Source organism: Anabas testudineus, chromosome 7, assembly GCF_900324465.2.
Source record: "Anabas testudineus chromosome 7, fAnaTes1.2, whole genome shotgun sequence".
In the NCBI taxonomy this organism is placed as follows: Eukaryota; Metazoa; Chordata; class Actinopteri; order Anabantiformes; family Anabantidae; genus Anabas; species Anabas testudineus.
The window spans coordinates 11,742,227-11,759,460 of NC_046616.1; the positions used below are offsets into that span (position 1 = coordinate 11,742,227).

Sequence of the window (17,234 nt, forward strand, 5' to 3'; positions counted from 1 at the left end):
ATAATGTATGTTTGAACATTTGAAGTTTTCTTTAATATTGTATAATAAATTAAAAAAAGGATTTTTCCCTGAACGAGGCCTCGCAGGTTAAGCACTGTCCCGAACAGGCGCCGCCAATCAGACACCGCCGATTATGACGTTGGAGCCACGGCGAGCCAATCATAGCGACGGAGGCGGGACTTGTACTGATGACAGCGGTAGGCTTAACTCAGGGCATCTCGGATTCTGCAGCCATGGCAACAAACCCCCTAACGACTCTGGCATGAACCGACGAGAAACTAAATGACGAGAAAACCTGGTGTAATTACTCTTTTAGCAGAGGAACGAGCCTGGGCTGCTACTGTTTTGCTTCGCCCCGGCGCTGACTGGATGATAACCGCTTAAACACTGCCCACTTGTTCAGGTGACAGCCTCCACACACCGCCCCCTCCCCTCGGAGATGTAGCTGTCTGTGGATGACAGCAGACCTGGAGGACCGAAACAAGTGTTTGAACCGCCCTGACACAAAGTAGTGAAGACTGCAGCTAAACCGATGCCTCTCTCTTGAAGTGGGTTATTTTTTTTTTTTTATGTATTTTCTGCTCTGCGCACAGATCTAGAGGAAGCGCTTCGTCATTTTAAGCCACGGAGCTTAACCAAGATAGCAGGAAGGCGACGGACCAAGCTAACGCTGATCTGAGCTCAGTCCACAACCGGCTTCTTTCTCTGCAGTAACAAGATCAGTATCACCTGGATGCAATGACCGACTCGATTGTGGACAGCAAGGCGGAGGTCAAACAAGCCACCAAATATGTCAAAGAGACTGAAAACGTCGCGGAGAAATATTCAGTGATGACTGTCAGCAAAAACAGCAGCGATGTGAACATGAACGTCGGGGAAATGCCCTCCGCAGCGTTCACCGCAGTGCCCACTCTGAAATCCGTCAAGAAGGTAAGAAACGTGATGCTCGCCATCAGCCCCCCTGCTGCTGGGCCAAGACACGCACATGTGAGGAGTAGAAATCCTCAGCGGCACGCATCACGCTGCAGTGGAGTCGACTACTGCACAGCATGGCTGTCCGATCTGCTGTGAGCCTGCCCGTGCTGATCTATCATGTAGTCAGAAGTCACCATCTGCAATTAGCTTTAGCTCCAAGTTGCCAGCAGAGAGGTTAGCGGAGCTGGATGCTGCAGTATTACACGCAACAGTTCCACTGTGTGACATGCAACACAAGCCAGGCTGCACAGTGACACATTTACAGGTTAAAATAGATTATCTGACAAGTTAGGCCCCAAAAGGAAAGCTTTGCTTCATGGCCTCATGTGTGGTACTTGTCTAATCATAGTTTTTACTATGTCATTACTGAGGTAACAACATATAATTTCAAATGTGCTTTCATCAAGACTGGATTATTGTTCGAATCTGCCTTTATGGAGACTTCCTGTTTATTTAAATCACATTGTGCATATCATGCCAACATTCAAGACTCAACTAAAAGCCAAGCTGAGCTCTTAAACCTCTGCAAAGTGAAAAAAAAAATACAGGGGCCAACATACCATAACAATGCATGAGGTATTTAAGAAAGTGTTTACCCTCTGAAGAATTTCAATCTGCCATGAATTACTCACAGAGTTAGAAATTCTTTGAAGGTTTAGGATTTGTGTAGTGAATCTATAAAAATGAATCCTGTGAATACCTTATGAACGTATGTATCCTTGTGTTTGTAGTGTTACTCTTACATCTGTGGAGTATATAGGCATCATCTTTGTTAGTAATATCATGATAAAAATGTATCAGTGCACATGTGACAAAAAAGCCTTGAATTTCTTGGCTGTTATACAACTGCACAGAACAATCATCAGGCTGAAAGACTCCCTTGAGATGGCCGCTCTTATCGTTACAGATCAACCGCTGTGTGTAACAGCTGGCAACAGGCAGCGCATAAACATGGAGAGTCAGCTGAAGACTCCTCTTTTGTTTCCCAGAACCACATTCACATGTTGAAAAGAAAACCTCTGACTTTTTGAACAATTGCTAAACAATAACATCTATTACAGCCTTAGAAATCAATGTAGACTTGAATCAACACCTTTAATTGTCTTAGTCAAAAATAACTAAAGACTTATCATTTACTAGGTGGTTTATTAGTCAAGGTGATCGGTGTTGCACATGCTTCTGTCTTTTTTTAACCTAAATATGTCCACAAGAGATTGACAAAATGATGAAAAAAAAAGTTTTCCCAGCAGTGGGGCTCACAGACTTCAGAATATTATATCAGACCTCCTGTCTGACGAGGCAATAACGTTTGGACTGTGAGCCGCCTTAGGGAGCCTGATTGAAAACATATTGAATGGTAGGAATGTGCGCTTATGAAAACAAAAGACTGTGTTATGAATAAATGTGAGAGCCCAGTGTCAAACTGAGCCACCTGTTTGCATAGAAAGAAAAAGCAAATGCCAACGTATGGGACAGAAAACATAAAACTAATTAAAATGCTGGATGGAAATGATCACACATGAAAAAGCAGAGCCACTTAAGAGGCTTCTGCATTGTCACATAATTAACGGAAAGGTCTGCAGTGACTAAGATCAGTCAATGCTACAAATTATAAATGAATATATGAGTGTGTGCTTGTGCGAGTGTGTGGGTGGGTGAGTCAAAGAACAGCACTACTCAGCCTCCTCTCTGTTTGAATCCATCCAACAGTTACACAATACGCCCCCCTGGGAATGGGACTCGCTCACTTTAAATGTGTTCATGCATCGTGATTTTTATCTGATCCCTGTGGGCATAGCATCTCAAAAACTATTCCTACCTTATTTTCACTATCTAATCGTATTTGTCTGCTTACATTGCAACACCGTTTCCTGAAGGTCAAATGCAGATTTTATTTCTCTCCACTGCAAGTGTAAATGAAGGTGAGGAAACGTACAGTGCAATACAATGCAGTTCAGGAAACAATGAGAAGGTCTTCACAGGCTTTAGCATTAAAAATAACCCAGAAATGGATTGAAAAGTCAAATTAAGACTCCTGTGATACAGTGTTGTAGAATTTGAAAATATGTAACTTTAGTGACTCCTAGTGGTATGATTGGCCGTGGAGATACTCATAGTGAAGGACTTAAAAACAAGATGGTAGGTGTTGGTGCAAGACTAGACTAACATTTATAATTTTTTTATATCTTAAGTAACAACAAGAGCAATAAAAAGGTGAACACAAAGTGTTTAATAACTCAGAAACACTAACCGACATATACAAAATACACAAGACAAATGTTTCAGAGTGGACTGTTAAGTCCAGCTAGCTATTTAGAAAAAGAAATACTGGCAACAGCTCCTTTGTAATGTTTATTAAAACCTCTGTTCTGTCTGTTTATGTAAAGTACTGTGTTTTGACATAATGTCAGCCATGTGAACACTGAGGGAAAAGTCTCCATAACATATAGAATATAAAACTATAATCGTCCACCAATTATTACCCTGATATTCATATTCTCTTAAATACGTGGGATTAAGTCAAAGTTATAGTTTCTGCCAAAGGTCACACAGTTCTGGAGGAAGGATTAACTTACAGTACTATGTTTTTTTTCACAACACTGGTAATCCGTCATGCATGTGTTGATCTAAACAGGTGGCTGCAGACCACAAGTACAGCGATTATAGAATTAGAGCTGATAGAAGAAGTTTTTGACTTAAGTTGTGCTCAGTTATATTTAAGAAAAACACCTCAGCCAGTCTGTATTTGACTTGTTGATTGTGACAACTGTAAGTAATCAGTACAAAGACCTATGTGGATTAGAGTGTAAGTCTTTTCAGTTAGATGGTGCTGTGGAGCATTGCCATGTGCCAGGTCCACATTGAGACTTTACACCTCTGGCTGAGAATCGCACCACAGCTTAAGTCTGTGACCTGGCATGCTATCTAAGAGAGAAAGGTTATTTTTAACTGTAGGATGGGACTGGATGGGCCACTTATTGATGCAGCAGAAGGCTAATGGAAATAGCTTTTAATTCCTCCTATTAGTCCCTTTTTTTTATTGTCCAAATCAGGAATGCAGACAGAAAGTAAAGGCTGTAGCTTGTGTTCAGTATGTATGTGTATTTAAACATTTCTGTACTAATTTCTGGTGCATATGATACCTACCTGTTTTGTTAGCCTTTGCATTTCCGCATTTGCTCTCTCAGCACCATAAAATACAACCTACTGACTTTAGCAGCTGGTTGTCAAGGGCAGAATCAGAGAGAGAGAGAGAGAGAGAGAGAGAGAGAGAGAGAGAGAGAGAGAGCGAAGCTCAGTTGGGATCAACCTCCCCTTTCTCTTCAGGCCCCTCTCCCCCTCTCACTCTCTCTCTTCAGGTTGGCCATTGGAAATCACAATAATAGGTGAGAACCTCCCCCCAGCTCTGCCTGGGAGTGTTCTGGGATAATAGCATCAGGGACACCTAGTACCATCACACAGAGGACACACAGGCACAGGAAAGTAGGCTGGAAAACTGGAGGCCAGGCAGTGACTGCTAGTCATGGCACACAAACATGGGCACGGGAGAGAAAGGGTGAGTCGCCATTAATGCATCACTGGGAACTCATGCAGCACACTTATTCTTGAAAATACTGCATATCCCACACACAGATGTGCCACTGTTACATTTGGCATGTCACAAGTCTTTTTCTTTGCAGTTGTGTAAGAGGTTTTTAAGTAAACTACACTGAAGTGCCTTGTCTTGCAGCAGAAATGTTGAAATGCAGGTGCAACTACAACCAAAGACAAAGGTTGTTAACACAGTTCGCCTCTGGGGTAGTTCACTGTGTAAGCGTAGTAGTGAGAATGTGTAAGTAACACTGAGTAATCCATCATTTATTTGATGAATGTTGTTTTTCTTAATGATCTAACTACAAGTGAAGCATTTCAACGTGCGAGTGAAGATAGAAGAACAGTGCAGAAACTGTGCAAAACCTCTCAAGTGCCCTGAGTGATGCAAAGCAAATATAAAAGTACTATTTTGCAAATGTGTGAGATAGAGCGCACACTCAATTGTGAAAACGGAGACATGCAGAGATCCCCCCAGTTCACACTGTCTCACATACTTCTTGAGTTTCTTTATACTGACACAGTAGATTTGTTGAAGCCCTTGGAAAGAGGGGTTGTGAAATTGATACTCAGTGAATGAAGTTCTACTGTTTTAGCCATTGCCAATGCCAAAAAACAGAATTCAGAGCATTCGTTAAAGCAGTTGTTAGCAGAACTGTTGAAAAAGCTTCAAAACACCAAAACCAGACATGAAGCTTAAGTTTTAGGTGATACTTTTAGGTGATACTCATGCATATAATCTAATATAAAGCAGCAGTACAGCTGTGTTTCCTGAGAGGTCATAAATTATTTTGATGCTGCTCTTATGAACCATTCAGCTTCTGCTAACATTTGTGTGGTGAAAGTGAGGTAATTGTTTTTTTGCCAAGCTGTGAGCCTATGTGTGAGACTTTATTTTGAAGACATGGTTGCAGGCAGACATGCGTATGTGCAGTGCACATTACACTCAAATGTTACACAACTCTCTGTTGTTGTCGGTTTATGTCAGGCATTCATGTGTTTCCGGATTTATCGTCTGTGTATTTTGTCAACTTTGCTAGTCTGCACGTTAGTTTTTAGTCTAAACACATCTATGGACATCTAAAATAAAATAACCTCCCTCAGCATTATCACAATGAATGAAGATGTTTGCCAGGATTTGTGACTGAGGCGATGCTTAAGGAAGAGAATGAAATTAAAGGGTAGCACAGTGGAAATGTCCTTAGTGCTGAGAATGGATTTTAGCTTTGTCTTTAACAAGTCTAGTGTTCAAACTTTAACATTATTTTAAAATGTAAATGAAACATATTATAGAAAAGGTCTCTGAATAGATATCACTAGCTCGTCCCATAAAAGCACAAAGAGACAGTTAAAATGAAACATGAATATTATAAAATCAAACTACACCACATCTCTTTCCACTCCAGCTGTTATAAGGAAACAATGAAGACATGAAGAAATTTAAAATTAAATAAATAAAATAACAAACAGCAGTTGAATTATGAAAATACCTCAATACCAAATATTAAAGTATAAAATGAACGTTGAAAATCAACCCATATTTGATTGCATAGCATTTAACAATGTTGTGAGAAGGACAAGTGACACAACATCAAAGTGTGCACATGGATTTGATCCAACACACTTGCCACTAAGCCACCAAGACACCTGTGGGATTTCTTGGAAAGGTAGCCTGAGAGAGAGAGTGCATATCAGGTCTCTGAGCAACATCTCATCTGGCTTTTAGCAACTTTAGGTTTTCCTCTGTGCAAGATAAAGTTATTACTTCTCAATCTTGCTAAACCCACAGTAGGTGATCTGTTGCTAGCATCAAATCAATTTATACAATAACCATAGGGCCTAAAATTTAATAAGGCTTGGACCTTATAAGCACTTGCAGATAAGCTATTTTAGTAAAATGCTGAGTAACATGGTGTCTCTTTCTTATTGTCCAGTTTCTGCATAGTGCCAGCACAGATGAAGTTATGTATAGCCTCCACCTGGTCTCCAATGTATGTTAAAATAAAGCATCTGTATTTAAGGTCTAGAACTAGGATTATACCTGCTGAATCTGTTTCTAATGTTCACAGCCCGACTGTTACGGTTTCACAGTGGTAAAATTGACACTCAGTGGATTTGTAAGATCCTAATTGTAGACTGCCAAACCCTAAATTGAGCCAAATTCACACATAAGCACTGGCTTTTATTTAGTAGCTGAATGAAATTAGTTTAGAAAACTGGATCTGTTCCTGTGGCTTGCTACAGTAATCGCAAAGACTGGAGAGTTGAGAATTAAGTCTATTAAAAATCTTCGTCCAGAAAACAGCCAAGCTTGCTGCGTGCTGTTCCACTTTGTGTGTTTCCAGGTCTTTAATCTTGGGCCCTTTGAAGGGCTGGGCTGACACGACACAAACAACTGAAGCCTGTGTATTTGAACAAAGCACAGATGATGGAGCAGGAAGGAGCATCTAAAAATAGACATCAGCTCCGTTCTTCCTGATTCACCTGTGATTTACTGTAACAGGTTTAAGTGATTTACCTTTGAAAGGACGGTTTTAGTGTCTGAAAAAGCAAAATGAGCCCAAATAAAAACTAACAGAGTGTGAAGACTGTCCGTTTCTACAGCAGCATCTTCACTGTTAATACTGTATGTGATGATGAAGGCGCTTTCTGTTCCTTGCTACCTATTAAGTCATTACATTGACATTAAGTCACATTTCTGGATTGTTTTGACTTTTATGTTTGCATCGTGTGCTGTTTTTCCCTGGTTCTCTCCAGATCCAATTTGCAAATGCAGAGGACAAACAGGAATTCAGCAAGTACCCTACTAAGGCAGGCCGCCGCTCCCTCTCTCGGTCCATCTCACAGTCCTCCACAGACAGCTACAGCTCAGGTACTCTAAATTTCCATCCACTTCCATGAGAAATTAAAATGAGAATTTGGTCAATTAAATAAAATATGTTTTGTGTAAAGTTGGGATGGATGGATGTTTTATGTATCATTTTATTGAAGTGCATTTCATTTCATCATCCATAAATACAGCACATAGAAGAATACATATTTGCATACAAGCAGATACATATGTATAAGTATGCATCTATTTGCAATAAACACACATAGTACAAACACACATTGCTCCACTTTTTACATTGTGGGCGTAAAGTATTTTCTGTAATTCACAGTTGGCTCCTGTATATTCTTTTCCACAGTAGTTACCTTTCATGTTCTCCATTTCTCAGCTGCGTCTTACACCGACAGCTCTGATGATGAAACCTCCCCCCGGGATAAAGCCCAGGTCAACACTCAAGGCAGCAGCGACTTTTGTGTGAAGAACATCAAACAGGCTGAATTTGGCCGCAGGGAAATTGAAATTGCAGAACAAGGTATGGCTTCATGCTTCATACATCACTGGCACATTGTGAGTGTTTCTTAGATGATGGTTTTTTCACTTCTAAATAAAAAATAGTTTACAACATCATTTTTTTTATTAAACTTGGATTTGTAGCATTTGTTATTGAATCACATTTCCTGTGCATAGAGATAAGTGTGTAAGCTCTATCAATATTATATTTATATTTTATTATGTTAACAATGTGTTGGTTTTCTATTATTTTATTGTGACACAGTCACTACCTGATGTGACTTTGTTCCCAGATAAAGGGAACTCATGCAGCCCTCCGGCCCTCCTGAATCCATAACTGTTATGACCCATGTGTCAATATTATTCTGGAAATGTGATCAGAGTTGTTTCTCTCAGTTCTATTCATCACTAGTCACTGATTTTATTGTTTTGGTTCCTCCTCTGTCATCTCAAGCGTTCTGTTTTTGTATCCTCCTCTTCTGTCTCTCTGGCTGTTTACATTATCCATGTGGGTGATAAGTAGGCATGAGTGCCTGACAAGTGTTTATGAGGCTCAAAGCCTGGTCTGCTACAGCTGTTGGTGGCATCTCCTTTTCACAATCGCTACCTTTCCACCTTGTTGAAGGCGCTTTGTTGTGTGTTGCATATGATCTGTCATTATTTACTCTTCCCAAGCCATACCTGACCTTTTTGTCCTTTTAGTGTCCTTTAACTTGTGTACAATTTGTTTGTCCCCAGACATGTCTGCCCTGATCTCCTTGAGGAAGAGAGCTCAGGGGGAGAAGCCACTGGCTGGGGCGAAGATAGTAGGCTGTACCCATATCACTGCTCAGACAGCTGTACGTCACTTCATCCTCCTCAGTGCAGATTACTGTGATTGTTGTGTCCTTCTCTTATTCACCTTGACAACCATACATTATCTTTGACAGTATCTTCCATCATTCCCTTTTAGGTCTTGATTGAAACTCTGGTAGCCCTTGGGGCCCAGTGTCGCTGGACTGCCTGTAACATCTACTCCACTCAGAATGAGGTGGCGGCTGCTCTTGCTGAGACAGGTAAGGTTCTCTCCTCTCTAAGGGCAGTGTTACATGTGATATCGCTGCTTGTAACTTGGTCATTTGCTGCTTTCCTGCCTCGCTGTCTGTTTTCTTCATCAGGTGTGTGTGTGTGTGTGTTTTTATTTCAGGAGTACCTGTGTTTGCATGGAAGGGTGAGTCAGAGGATGACTTCTGGTGGTGTATTGATCGCTGCGTCAACACCGAGGGCTGGCAGGCCAATATGGTATCAGCTTGACAGTCACATGATACATTTTACACCAATCTCATTCTCTTCATGCTGTTAACTCTCCATTTGTTACTTTGCTAGATCCTTGATGATGGCGGAGACTTAACGCACTGGGTGTACAAGAAGTACCCCAGTGTTTTCAAAAAGGTCCGCGGCATCGTAGAGGAGAGCGTCACTGGAGTGCACAGGTGTAATGAGGCTTTGATTTGAGGAGTTATGTTGTTTTAAAGGTTGTATTTTTAGTACAATCAGTATTTATTTTTGGCTTTTTTATTAAAGCCAGCATTTATTTCTAGCAACATTTTTACTCAACCCTTTGTCCCCGCTGTCAAAATAGAAATTACAACTCTGACATGTCTGTGTTACACCGTAATATAGCTTATAACAGCCTATAATGGATCATAAATAGCAAAGACCGTGAAAGAAAAACAGTTTGTCTGAGTTTAGCGTAGGCACAGGTTTTCTGATTTTTAAAATGGTGTCACCCACCATATACACACATACACATTTAGCAGCTTTTTTGATTGATGCACTTGACTTTGGGCACATATGATTTGGCCTATTTGGAGTTTACTGATTGCTGAGCTTAAACCAAACCTACCTTCCAACAAAAGCAAAAGTTTCTGGTCAATTATATCCACTGTGTCAGCACATATGGTATCAAATGCAGTTATATAAGTCATAGTAGTATTAATCTGCACTCACGCTGTAAATTGTAAACGTCACTAGTCAGTCTTTAGCTGGAGCCCATGAAACATGACAGAACCTGTTTGCAGGTTACAGCAGCTATGAATGTACAACCCTCACTGGAATCAATTAGCCTGACGCTGTGGAAATCTTAGGGTCACACAGGATTGCAGATCAGTTTGTGTGTGGATATGTGCATGTGTAATGTGCATGCATGTCTGCCTGAACATGTTTCCTCATATGTCCTCTCAGATTGTACCAGCTGTCTAAGGCTGGCAAGCTGTGCGTCCCTGCCATGAATGTGAATGACTCAGTCACCAAGCAGAAATTTGACAACCTTTACTGCTGCCGTGAATCTATTCTGGATGGGTGAGGAGAATTCATCATTCCTGAAGCTAGTCATCACAAACATGCAGCTGTGATATTGTGGAACTCTAATTTGTGTCATTCTGCTTATTTCTGCCAGCTTGAAGAGGACCACGGATATAATGTTTGGTGGGAAACAAGTCGTTGTGTGTGGTTATGGAGAGGTGACTCATTACTTTAGTTCGAATGACTGGATATTCACTGATGCGGCTGACCTTTTTACACATTATAGTTCTGTAATGCACTGTCATGTGGTCTCTAGGTGGGGAAAGGCTGCTGCACTGCTCTTAAGGCCCTTGGAGCCATTGTGTGTATCACAGAGATTGACCCCATTTGTGCTCTGCAGGCATGGTGAGTCACCAACCATTACCGTTCAGTACTGCTCCCTCAGTAAAAGTGGTCCCCTATTTGTGTTTTTCCTCAGTTGTGTGTTGAATTAGCTGTGATGCCAAAATATAGGAATTGCATATTATAGTAAGTTGTTTACACTCTGTGTGGCTTAAATGAATAAAAATATCTTTTTGTGTATCCTCACAGCATGGACGGTTTCCGAGTGGTCAAGCTGAGTGAGGTCATTCGGCAGATGGACGTGGTGATAACCTGCACTGGTACTCTCTCCCTCACGCAGTGGCATCTATTACTTCTGCTTTGATAATCACCATATTTGCAGCACACAAATGCGTGTCTTATTTAAATAGTCCAGTAGAGGTGTCTGCGGTAAAAATCACAATTTTCATCTCAGTATTAAAAATTCTGTTATTTTCCTAATTCAGGCAACAAGAATGTTGTTACCAGAGAACAGCTTGACCGCATGAAGAATGGCTGCATCGTCTGCAACATGGGACACTCTAATACAGAGATTGATGTGGTAATACATCTCTTTAATTATATGTGTTTGAATGCTTTGCATATAAAGTATATCGTTAACTTATACATTTTCAGTGTTAGCTTAAATACAAGTCCAATTTTCTCCATGATGTTTGCATCGGTGTAGTGTCTGATATCAGCTCCCTTGCTTGCAGTCCATTCATTCAGTCATACTGTTTGACTGTTATATCAATAAATCTCTTTTCTTCCGTGCTCTGTTATTCTTTCTTCTGCTTAAGTTCTCTTCATATTTTTCCTAGATTTCCTTTTTATGGACAAATAAATCACCTTTGTGTCCCATAAAGTAACTCCTCCCATCTTTATTATTTACATGCATTTACCTTTAATGTCCTCAGGCGAGTCTCCGCAGCCCTGAGCTGACCTGGGAGAGGGTTCGCTCTCAGGTCGATCACATCATCTGGCCTGATGGAAAAAGGGTTGTCTTGCTGGCAGAGGTAATGTCCTTCAACAGCACTCTATCCTTCCAAAACTGTGTCACTGAAAATATTCAAATTAGCTTTGAGACATATATAAAGGATTTAAATGTTCAAACCAACACACAACTCTCAGGCAATATTACATTTTATTAATATTCATCCTGAAAATCCTGATAATCCTGCATTGCTTTAATCTAGGGTAATAATCGAATATAAAAAGAACTACACATATCTCAACAGCTCTGCTATTATGTCACAGTTTACTGTGCAGTACATACATGTACTCTGTTATTTCTCAGGGTCGCCTCTTGAATCTGAGCTGCTCCACAGTGCCTACGTTTGTCTTGTCCATCACTGCCACCACTCAGGTTAGTAGTTTTTCTCTGTAGAGCCCTTATTCTCACCACCCTGTTATTCTGTAGTAATATGTAGTTTTCTGGCATCCTTTTAGTCCTGTACTGATCTCATGGTCTGTACTGTCTGTAGGCCCTGGCGCTGATTGAGTTGTTCAATGCCCCGGAAGGACGTTACAAACAGGATGTGTATCTTCTGCCCAAGAAGATGGGTAAGGGGCAACGTTGTTTACAAATAAATCATTTTTTATCTTCATTTTATGAATGATGATAGAAAAGACCTCCACCAGCAGACACAGGAACAGCTTCTTTCTAGAAGCTGTTTCTCTCCTAAACAACTCAATAACAGACCTTTAAATTACACACAAAGCAAAACTGAAAGTAGAGTATTTTAAACTATTAATATATTGTAATCTGCCTGATTCCTCCAGATGAGTATGTGGCCAGTTTGCACCTACCAAACTTTGACGCCCATCTGACAGAGCTGTCTGATGAGCAGGCCAAATACATGGGCCTCAACAAGAATGGCCCCTTCAAACCTAATTATTATAGGTAGGTCTCATACCATTGTATATGTTTTATTTTCTACTATTTTTTATCACTAACAAACCTACATGTGTACAATAACATTACATTTATTTTGTTCACAGGTATTAATGAGAGTGTCTGGCGGCGAGATCAACACATAGTTGCCCTGGGATGAACAGAGATATCTATTTTATTTTCTAAATTGCTACATAATGGAGGAATTATTTTACTTATGCTGAATGTAACTTATTAATAGCACTTCAGACACAGACTTAAATATAAAATTACGACGTAGGAGTTAGGAAACATGAAATGTATAACCAACTAACATTTTACGTCTTGTCACATGTTTAAAAACAAAGCCTGCGTGCATGCTTTCACGTGTATGTACTTATTTAGTTGCTACTGCTTATGTTATTAGATCACAGAGCTGTTGATTTGTTTGTTTACCCTATTCATGCACAGTGCCAAATAATGGCCATAAGAATGAAACAGAATATACCATCTACGTTTTGTCTGTCAGTGGCATTAGGATTTTAGTCCGAGCCACAACAAACTCTGTTATTACAATGTACATTATCTTTGAATTGTTTTGTTTTGTATGTGTTAAATGGTATCTGCATATATGCCCTAAAAGGTAACATCCAGTCATCCTTTTTATTGCAACTATCTATAGTGATGATTCTTTACACTCATCATCCTTATATAAAAACAAATGAGCCCATTTTAACTTCCTAACTCATGGTGTAAATTACCTCAAAACACCCAGAGCTTCTCCTGAACAAATGAACATTAAAGGAATGTTTCATGTGCTCACAACAGATTAAAATGTGTTGTTATGTCTCAGCACATGTTAAAAGATAACAGGCTTCATTCATTCCTAAAAAGGAAGTAAGATGAGCTTGAGATGGGACCAGCACAAGTATTTTCAAACTGCCATGACTTTCCTCATTTCATACCATTTCCATTTGCTCATTCAAATTCCAGCTGTGATTTGTCTCTCAGAGGATTGTTTTGACTGGATAATACCTTTAAGGCCATGATATGAATGTGCCTTTTAAATCATTAACAGCACGTAATTGAGTACTGACCTTAAATGAATTCCTGTTTTTGTAAAACCACATCTGTAAGTGGTACATTTAATGTCTTCCTTCCACTGCTTCTGGTAATAAGTGTAACTATAATCTATGAGCTTTTAGATTTTGTTCTACATATAATTGTCACTGTTTTAATTGGATCAAACCTAAACTAATATTTCATGTGATCAGAATGCACAAGTGTATGTAAAAGAATGCATTACAGCAGCAATAAAGCAAATCCTTTTAATGGAGAAAACACCAACTAACTTTATACCAAGAACAACAGAACCAAAACAAAGAATTTGTACTGTGAGTGTTGGGGTACTTACAGCCATTATTTTGGGGATAAAGATCACATTCATGACTGCAAAAACTTCCACATACCTCAGTGAATGAGCCTTTGCTGCTACATTCTCTATATTGTGTTCCCTCACAGTCAGTTCGGCTGGCTGAGCGTCAAACTACTGTCCCACTCTGGAATATTCACCAGCTCTTGCTCTCGCACCAGAGCAGCTGCATTAGTTGCTAATATTAACAGTCGAGTCACTGAGCTTGGACGAGGAGGGGGGGCCTGGAGCATTCTGGAAACCAGGTTATAACTATTTAAGCAACGGGCCTGAGTCAGTCCAGGCATAAGTTTGAGAAGAGACACATCGAGGCAAAAGCTGACACAAAGGAAACTACTAAGGGAGACTCTGCTGAGATCCTTCAACATATTTTAACAAGACACAGCTTATCACTAAAAGTAAGTAGAAACTGATCTTTGGTTAGATTTAGTATGTGATTTCATTGTTTGAATAGAAATTTGTTCACGGTGTTAATTCTCAGGTATTACTTTAATCCACCTTCCCTAAAAGCTGATATTTAAACTGCTATAGTTTTGTTTTATGCCTCAGTTTATGACAGTATGGCATCAATCAATCAATCTTGTGGATTGGACAATTTTCTTAATAGAAAAGTCTAAATTTAGGAAAGATCTCAGTGAATTAGGGTTATTATATATTATTATTATAATGGAAGTGGGGCATTACATTCAAACTAATTTGTGAAGCAGCTCCCAAGTCTGTTGAATAACAAACTGTACATTTAACATATGACCACTGTATTAACCAAAATGACTGGCATGGCTATGACACTATTTATAATAGTATTGCTGATTTCTTTCTTGCCATTTGCCAGAAAAGGAAAATGTCAAAAAAGATTTTATACTATAAAGTTGCATAACTGTAAAATTATGATTCATGAATATTATACATCAATATTATATTTTTAAGATGATTCCATTGTAGCAAAATATATTTAAACATGATCTCTAACTCTTCTAGGAACTTTTAAGGAACAAGCAAGATGTCAGCTAAGGGAATTTCCATTGGCATCGATCTTGGCACCACCTACTCTTGTGTTGGGGTTTTCCAACATGGCAAAGTGGAGATCATCGCCAATGACCAGGGGAACAGGACCACTCCCAGCTATGTGGCTTTTACTGACACAGAGAGACTCATCGGTGATGCTGCTAAGAACCAGGTCGCCATGAACCCCACAAACACAATCTTTGATGCCAAACGACTCATTGGGAGGAAATTTAACGACCCCATTGTCCAATCTGACATGAAACTCTGGCCTTTTAAGGTGATCAATGACAACAGCAAACCCAAAGTCCAGGTGGAGTATAAAGGTGAGATCAAGGCGTTCTATCCAGAGGAAATCTCCTCCATGGTCCTGGTAAAAATGAAGGAGATCGCAGAGGCTTACCTGGGACAGAGGGTGTCAAATGCAGTCATCACAGTGCCAGCTTATTTCAACGACTCTCAGAGACAAGCCACCAAGGACGCAGGGGTGATCTCTGGACTGAATGTTCTGAGGATAATCAATGAGCCCACAGCAGCAGCCATTGCCTACGGCCTGGATAAAGGTAAAAGAGGAGAGCGCAATGTGCTCATCTTTGATCTTGGAGGAGGCACCTTCGATGTGTCCATCCTGACCATTGAGGATGGCATATTTGAGGTGAAAGCCACAGCGGGAGACACACACCTTGGTGGGGAGGACTTTGATAACCGCATGGTCAACCACTTTGTAGAGGAATTTAAAAGAAAGCACAAGAAGGACATCAGCCAGAATAAGAGAGCAGTGAGGAGGCTGCGTACAGCTTGTGAGAGAGCCAAGAGGACCCTGTCCTCCAGCACTCAGGCTAGCCTTGAGATCGACTCTCTGTTTGAGGGCATCGACTTCTACACCTCGATCACAAGGGCGCGTTTTGAGGAGCTCAACTCAGAGCTCTTCAGGGGAACACTGGAGCCAGTTGAGAAGGCCCTGCAAGATGCCAAGCTGGATAAATCCAAGATCCATGAAATTGTCCTGGTTGGTGGCTCTACAAGAATTCCCAAAATCCAGAAGCTCTTGCAGGATTTCTTTAATGGCAGAGAACTGAACAAGAGCATCAACCCAGATGAAGCTGTGGCCTATGGTGCAGCCGTCCAGGCGGCTATCCTCATGGGTGACACATCAGAGAATGTTCAAGATCTGCTGCTGCTGGATGTGGCTCCTCTGTCTCTGGGCATTGAGACTGCAGGTGGAGTTATGACACCTCTAATCAAACGCAACACCACCATCCCCACTAAGCAGACCCAGATCTTCTCCACATACTCGGATAACCAGCCAGGTGTGCTGATTCAGGTGTATGAGGGAGAGAGAGCAATGACCAAGGACAACAACTTGCTGGGCAAGTTTGAGCTCACAGGTATCCCTCCTGCACCCCGAGGGGTACCACAAGTAGAAGTAACTTTTGACATTGATGCCAACGGCATCCTGAACGTCTCCGCTGTAGACAAAAGCACAGGCAAAGAAAACAAAATCACCATCACCAATGATAAGGGCCGTCTTAGCAAAGAGGACATTGAGCAAATGGTACAGGAAGCTGAAAAGTACAAGGCCGAGGATGAGCAGCAGAGGGAGAAGATCGCAGCAAAGAACTCACTGGAGTCGTACGCCTACCACATGAAGAGCAGCATCGAGGAGGAGAACATGAAAGGAAAAATCAGTGAGGATGAGAAAAAAATTGTCATTGACAAGTGCAACCAGACAATCTCCTGGCTGGAGAACAACCAGCTGGCTGAGAAAGATGAGTATGAACATCAACAGAAGGAATTAGAGAAAGTGTGCAAGCCCATTATTACAAAGCTGTACCAGGGAGCAGCACCAGAAGGCCGCGGCACTCAGGCAGGAGGCAGCTCACAGGGCCCCACTATTGAGGAAGTGGACTAAAGCCAGACGTGAAAAACTTTGGCTGTATCACTGTTGTTTGGCAACAAATATGATAGAAAGCACTGTTTCATTTCTTATACTGTAAAAATCTGATAATATCCAATAAAACCACTTAAAAAATAAAACTGTGTTGTTTGTTATTGTTATGTGTGTGATGAACAATTTACAGATGGTTTTAACAATGCAAATTTTGATAACCAGCAGAGAATGACAAATCCCATTCAAGAATGGGACACACAAAGTACGTCTGTGTGTTGTGTACATGTAACGCTCATTTATACTTCACTACATTTCAGATGGAAATGTTTTCATAGCTATAGTTGCTACAGCCACCACTTTCCAAAGTGCAAACTCGGGCGTTTTGTCTTACTCTGCCTGATTAAACCTGCTGGGAACTGGGCTCCATGAGGTCACTAAACTATGCACAGACAGCACTGACAGCAGGGTTGTTGACAGCAAATTGTTC

General features: G+C 40.7%; 2 protein-coding genes across 4 annotated transcripts; both read left to right on the top strand.

Moving 5' to 3' along the window:
- Positions 1–253: 253 nt before the first annotated feature.
- Positions 254–13,769, top strand: ahcyl1 (adenosylhomocysteinase-like 1). 3 transcript variants are annotated; one of them, XM_026368729.1, is made up of 17 exons: positions 254–930; positions 7,324–7,438; positions 7,785–7,928; positions 8,645–8,745; positions 8,859–8,961; positions 9,093–9,187; positions 9,272–9,378; positions 10,130–10,246; positions 10,344–10,407; positions 10,506–10,594; positions 10,781–10,851; positions 11,017–11,111; positions 11,467–11,565; positions 11,847–11,915; positions 12,034–12,112; positions 12,332–12,452; positions 12,551–13,769. In XM_026368729.1, exons 1-17 carry the CDS (start codon positions 739–741, stop codon positions 12,555–12,557), a joined length of 1,668 nt encoding a protein of 555 aa, XP_026224514.1. In that variant the 5' UTR covers positions 254–738; the 3' UTR covers positions 12,558–13,769. The 3 variants fall into 3 exon arrangements, with proteins under 3 accessions (XP_026224514.1, XP_026224515.1, XP_026224516.1); XM_026368731.1 differs by lacking the exon at positions 254–930 and adding an exon at positions 4,401–4,531; XM_026368730.1 differs by lacking the exon at positions 12,551–13,769 and having other exon boundaries at positions 12,332–12,456.
- Positions 13,770–14,127: 358 nt separating this feature from the next.
- Positions 14,128–16,871, top strand: hspa1b (heat shock protein family A (Hsp70) member 1B). Its single transcript, XM_026368991.1, has 2 exons — positions 14,128–14,252; positions 14,833–16,871. The coding sequence occupies exon 2, from the start codon at positions 14,855–14,857 to the stop codon at positions 16,766–16,768; it is 1,914 nt and encodes a 637-aa protein (XP_026224776.1). The 5' UTR covers positions 14,128–14,252; positions 14,833–14,854; the 3' UTR covers positions 16,769–16,871.
- Positions 16,872–17,234: the final 363 nt, after the last annotated feature.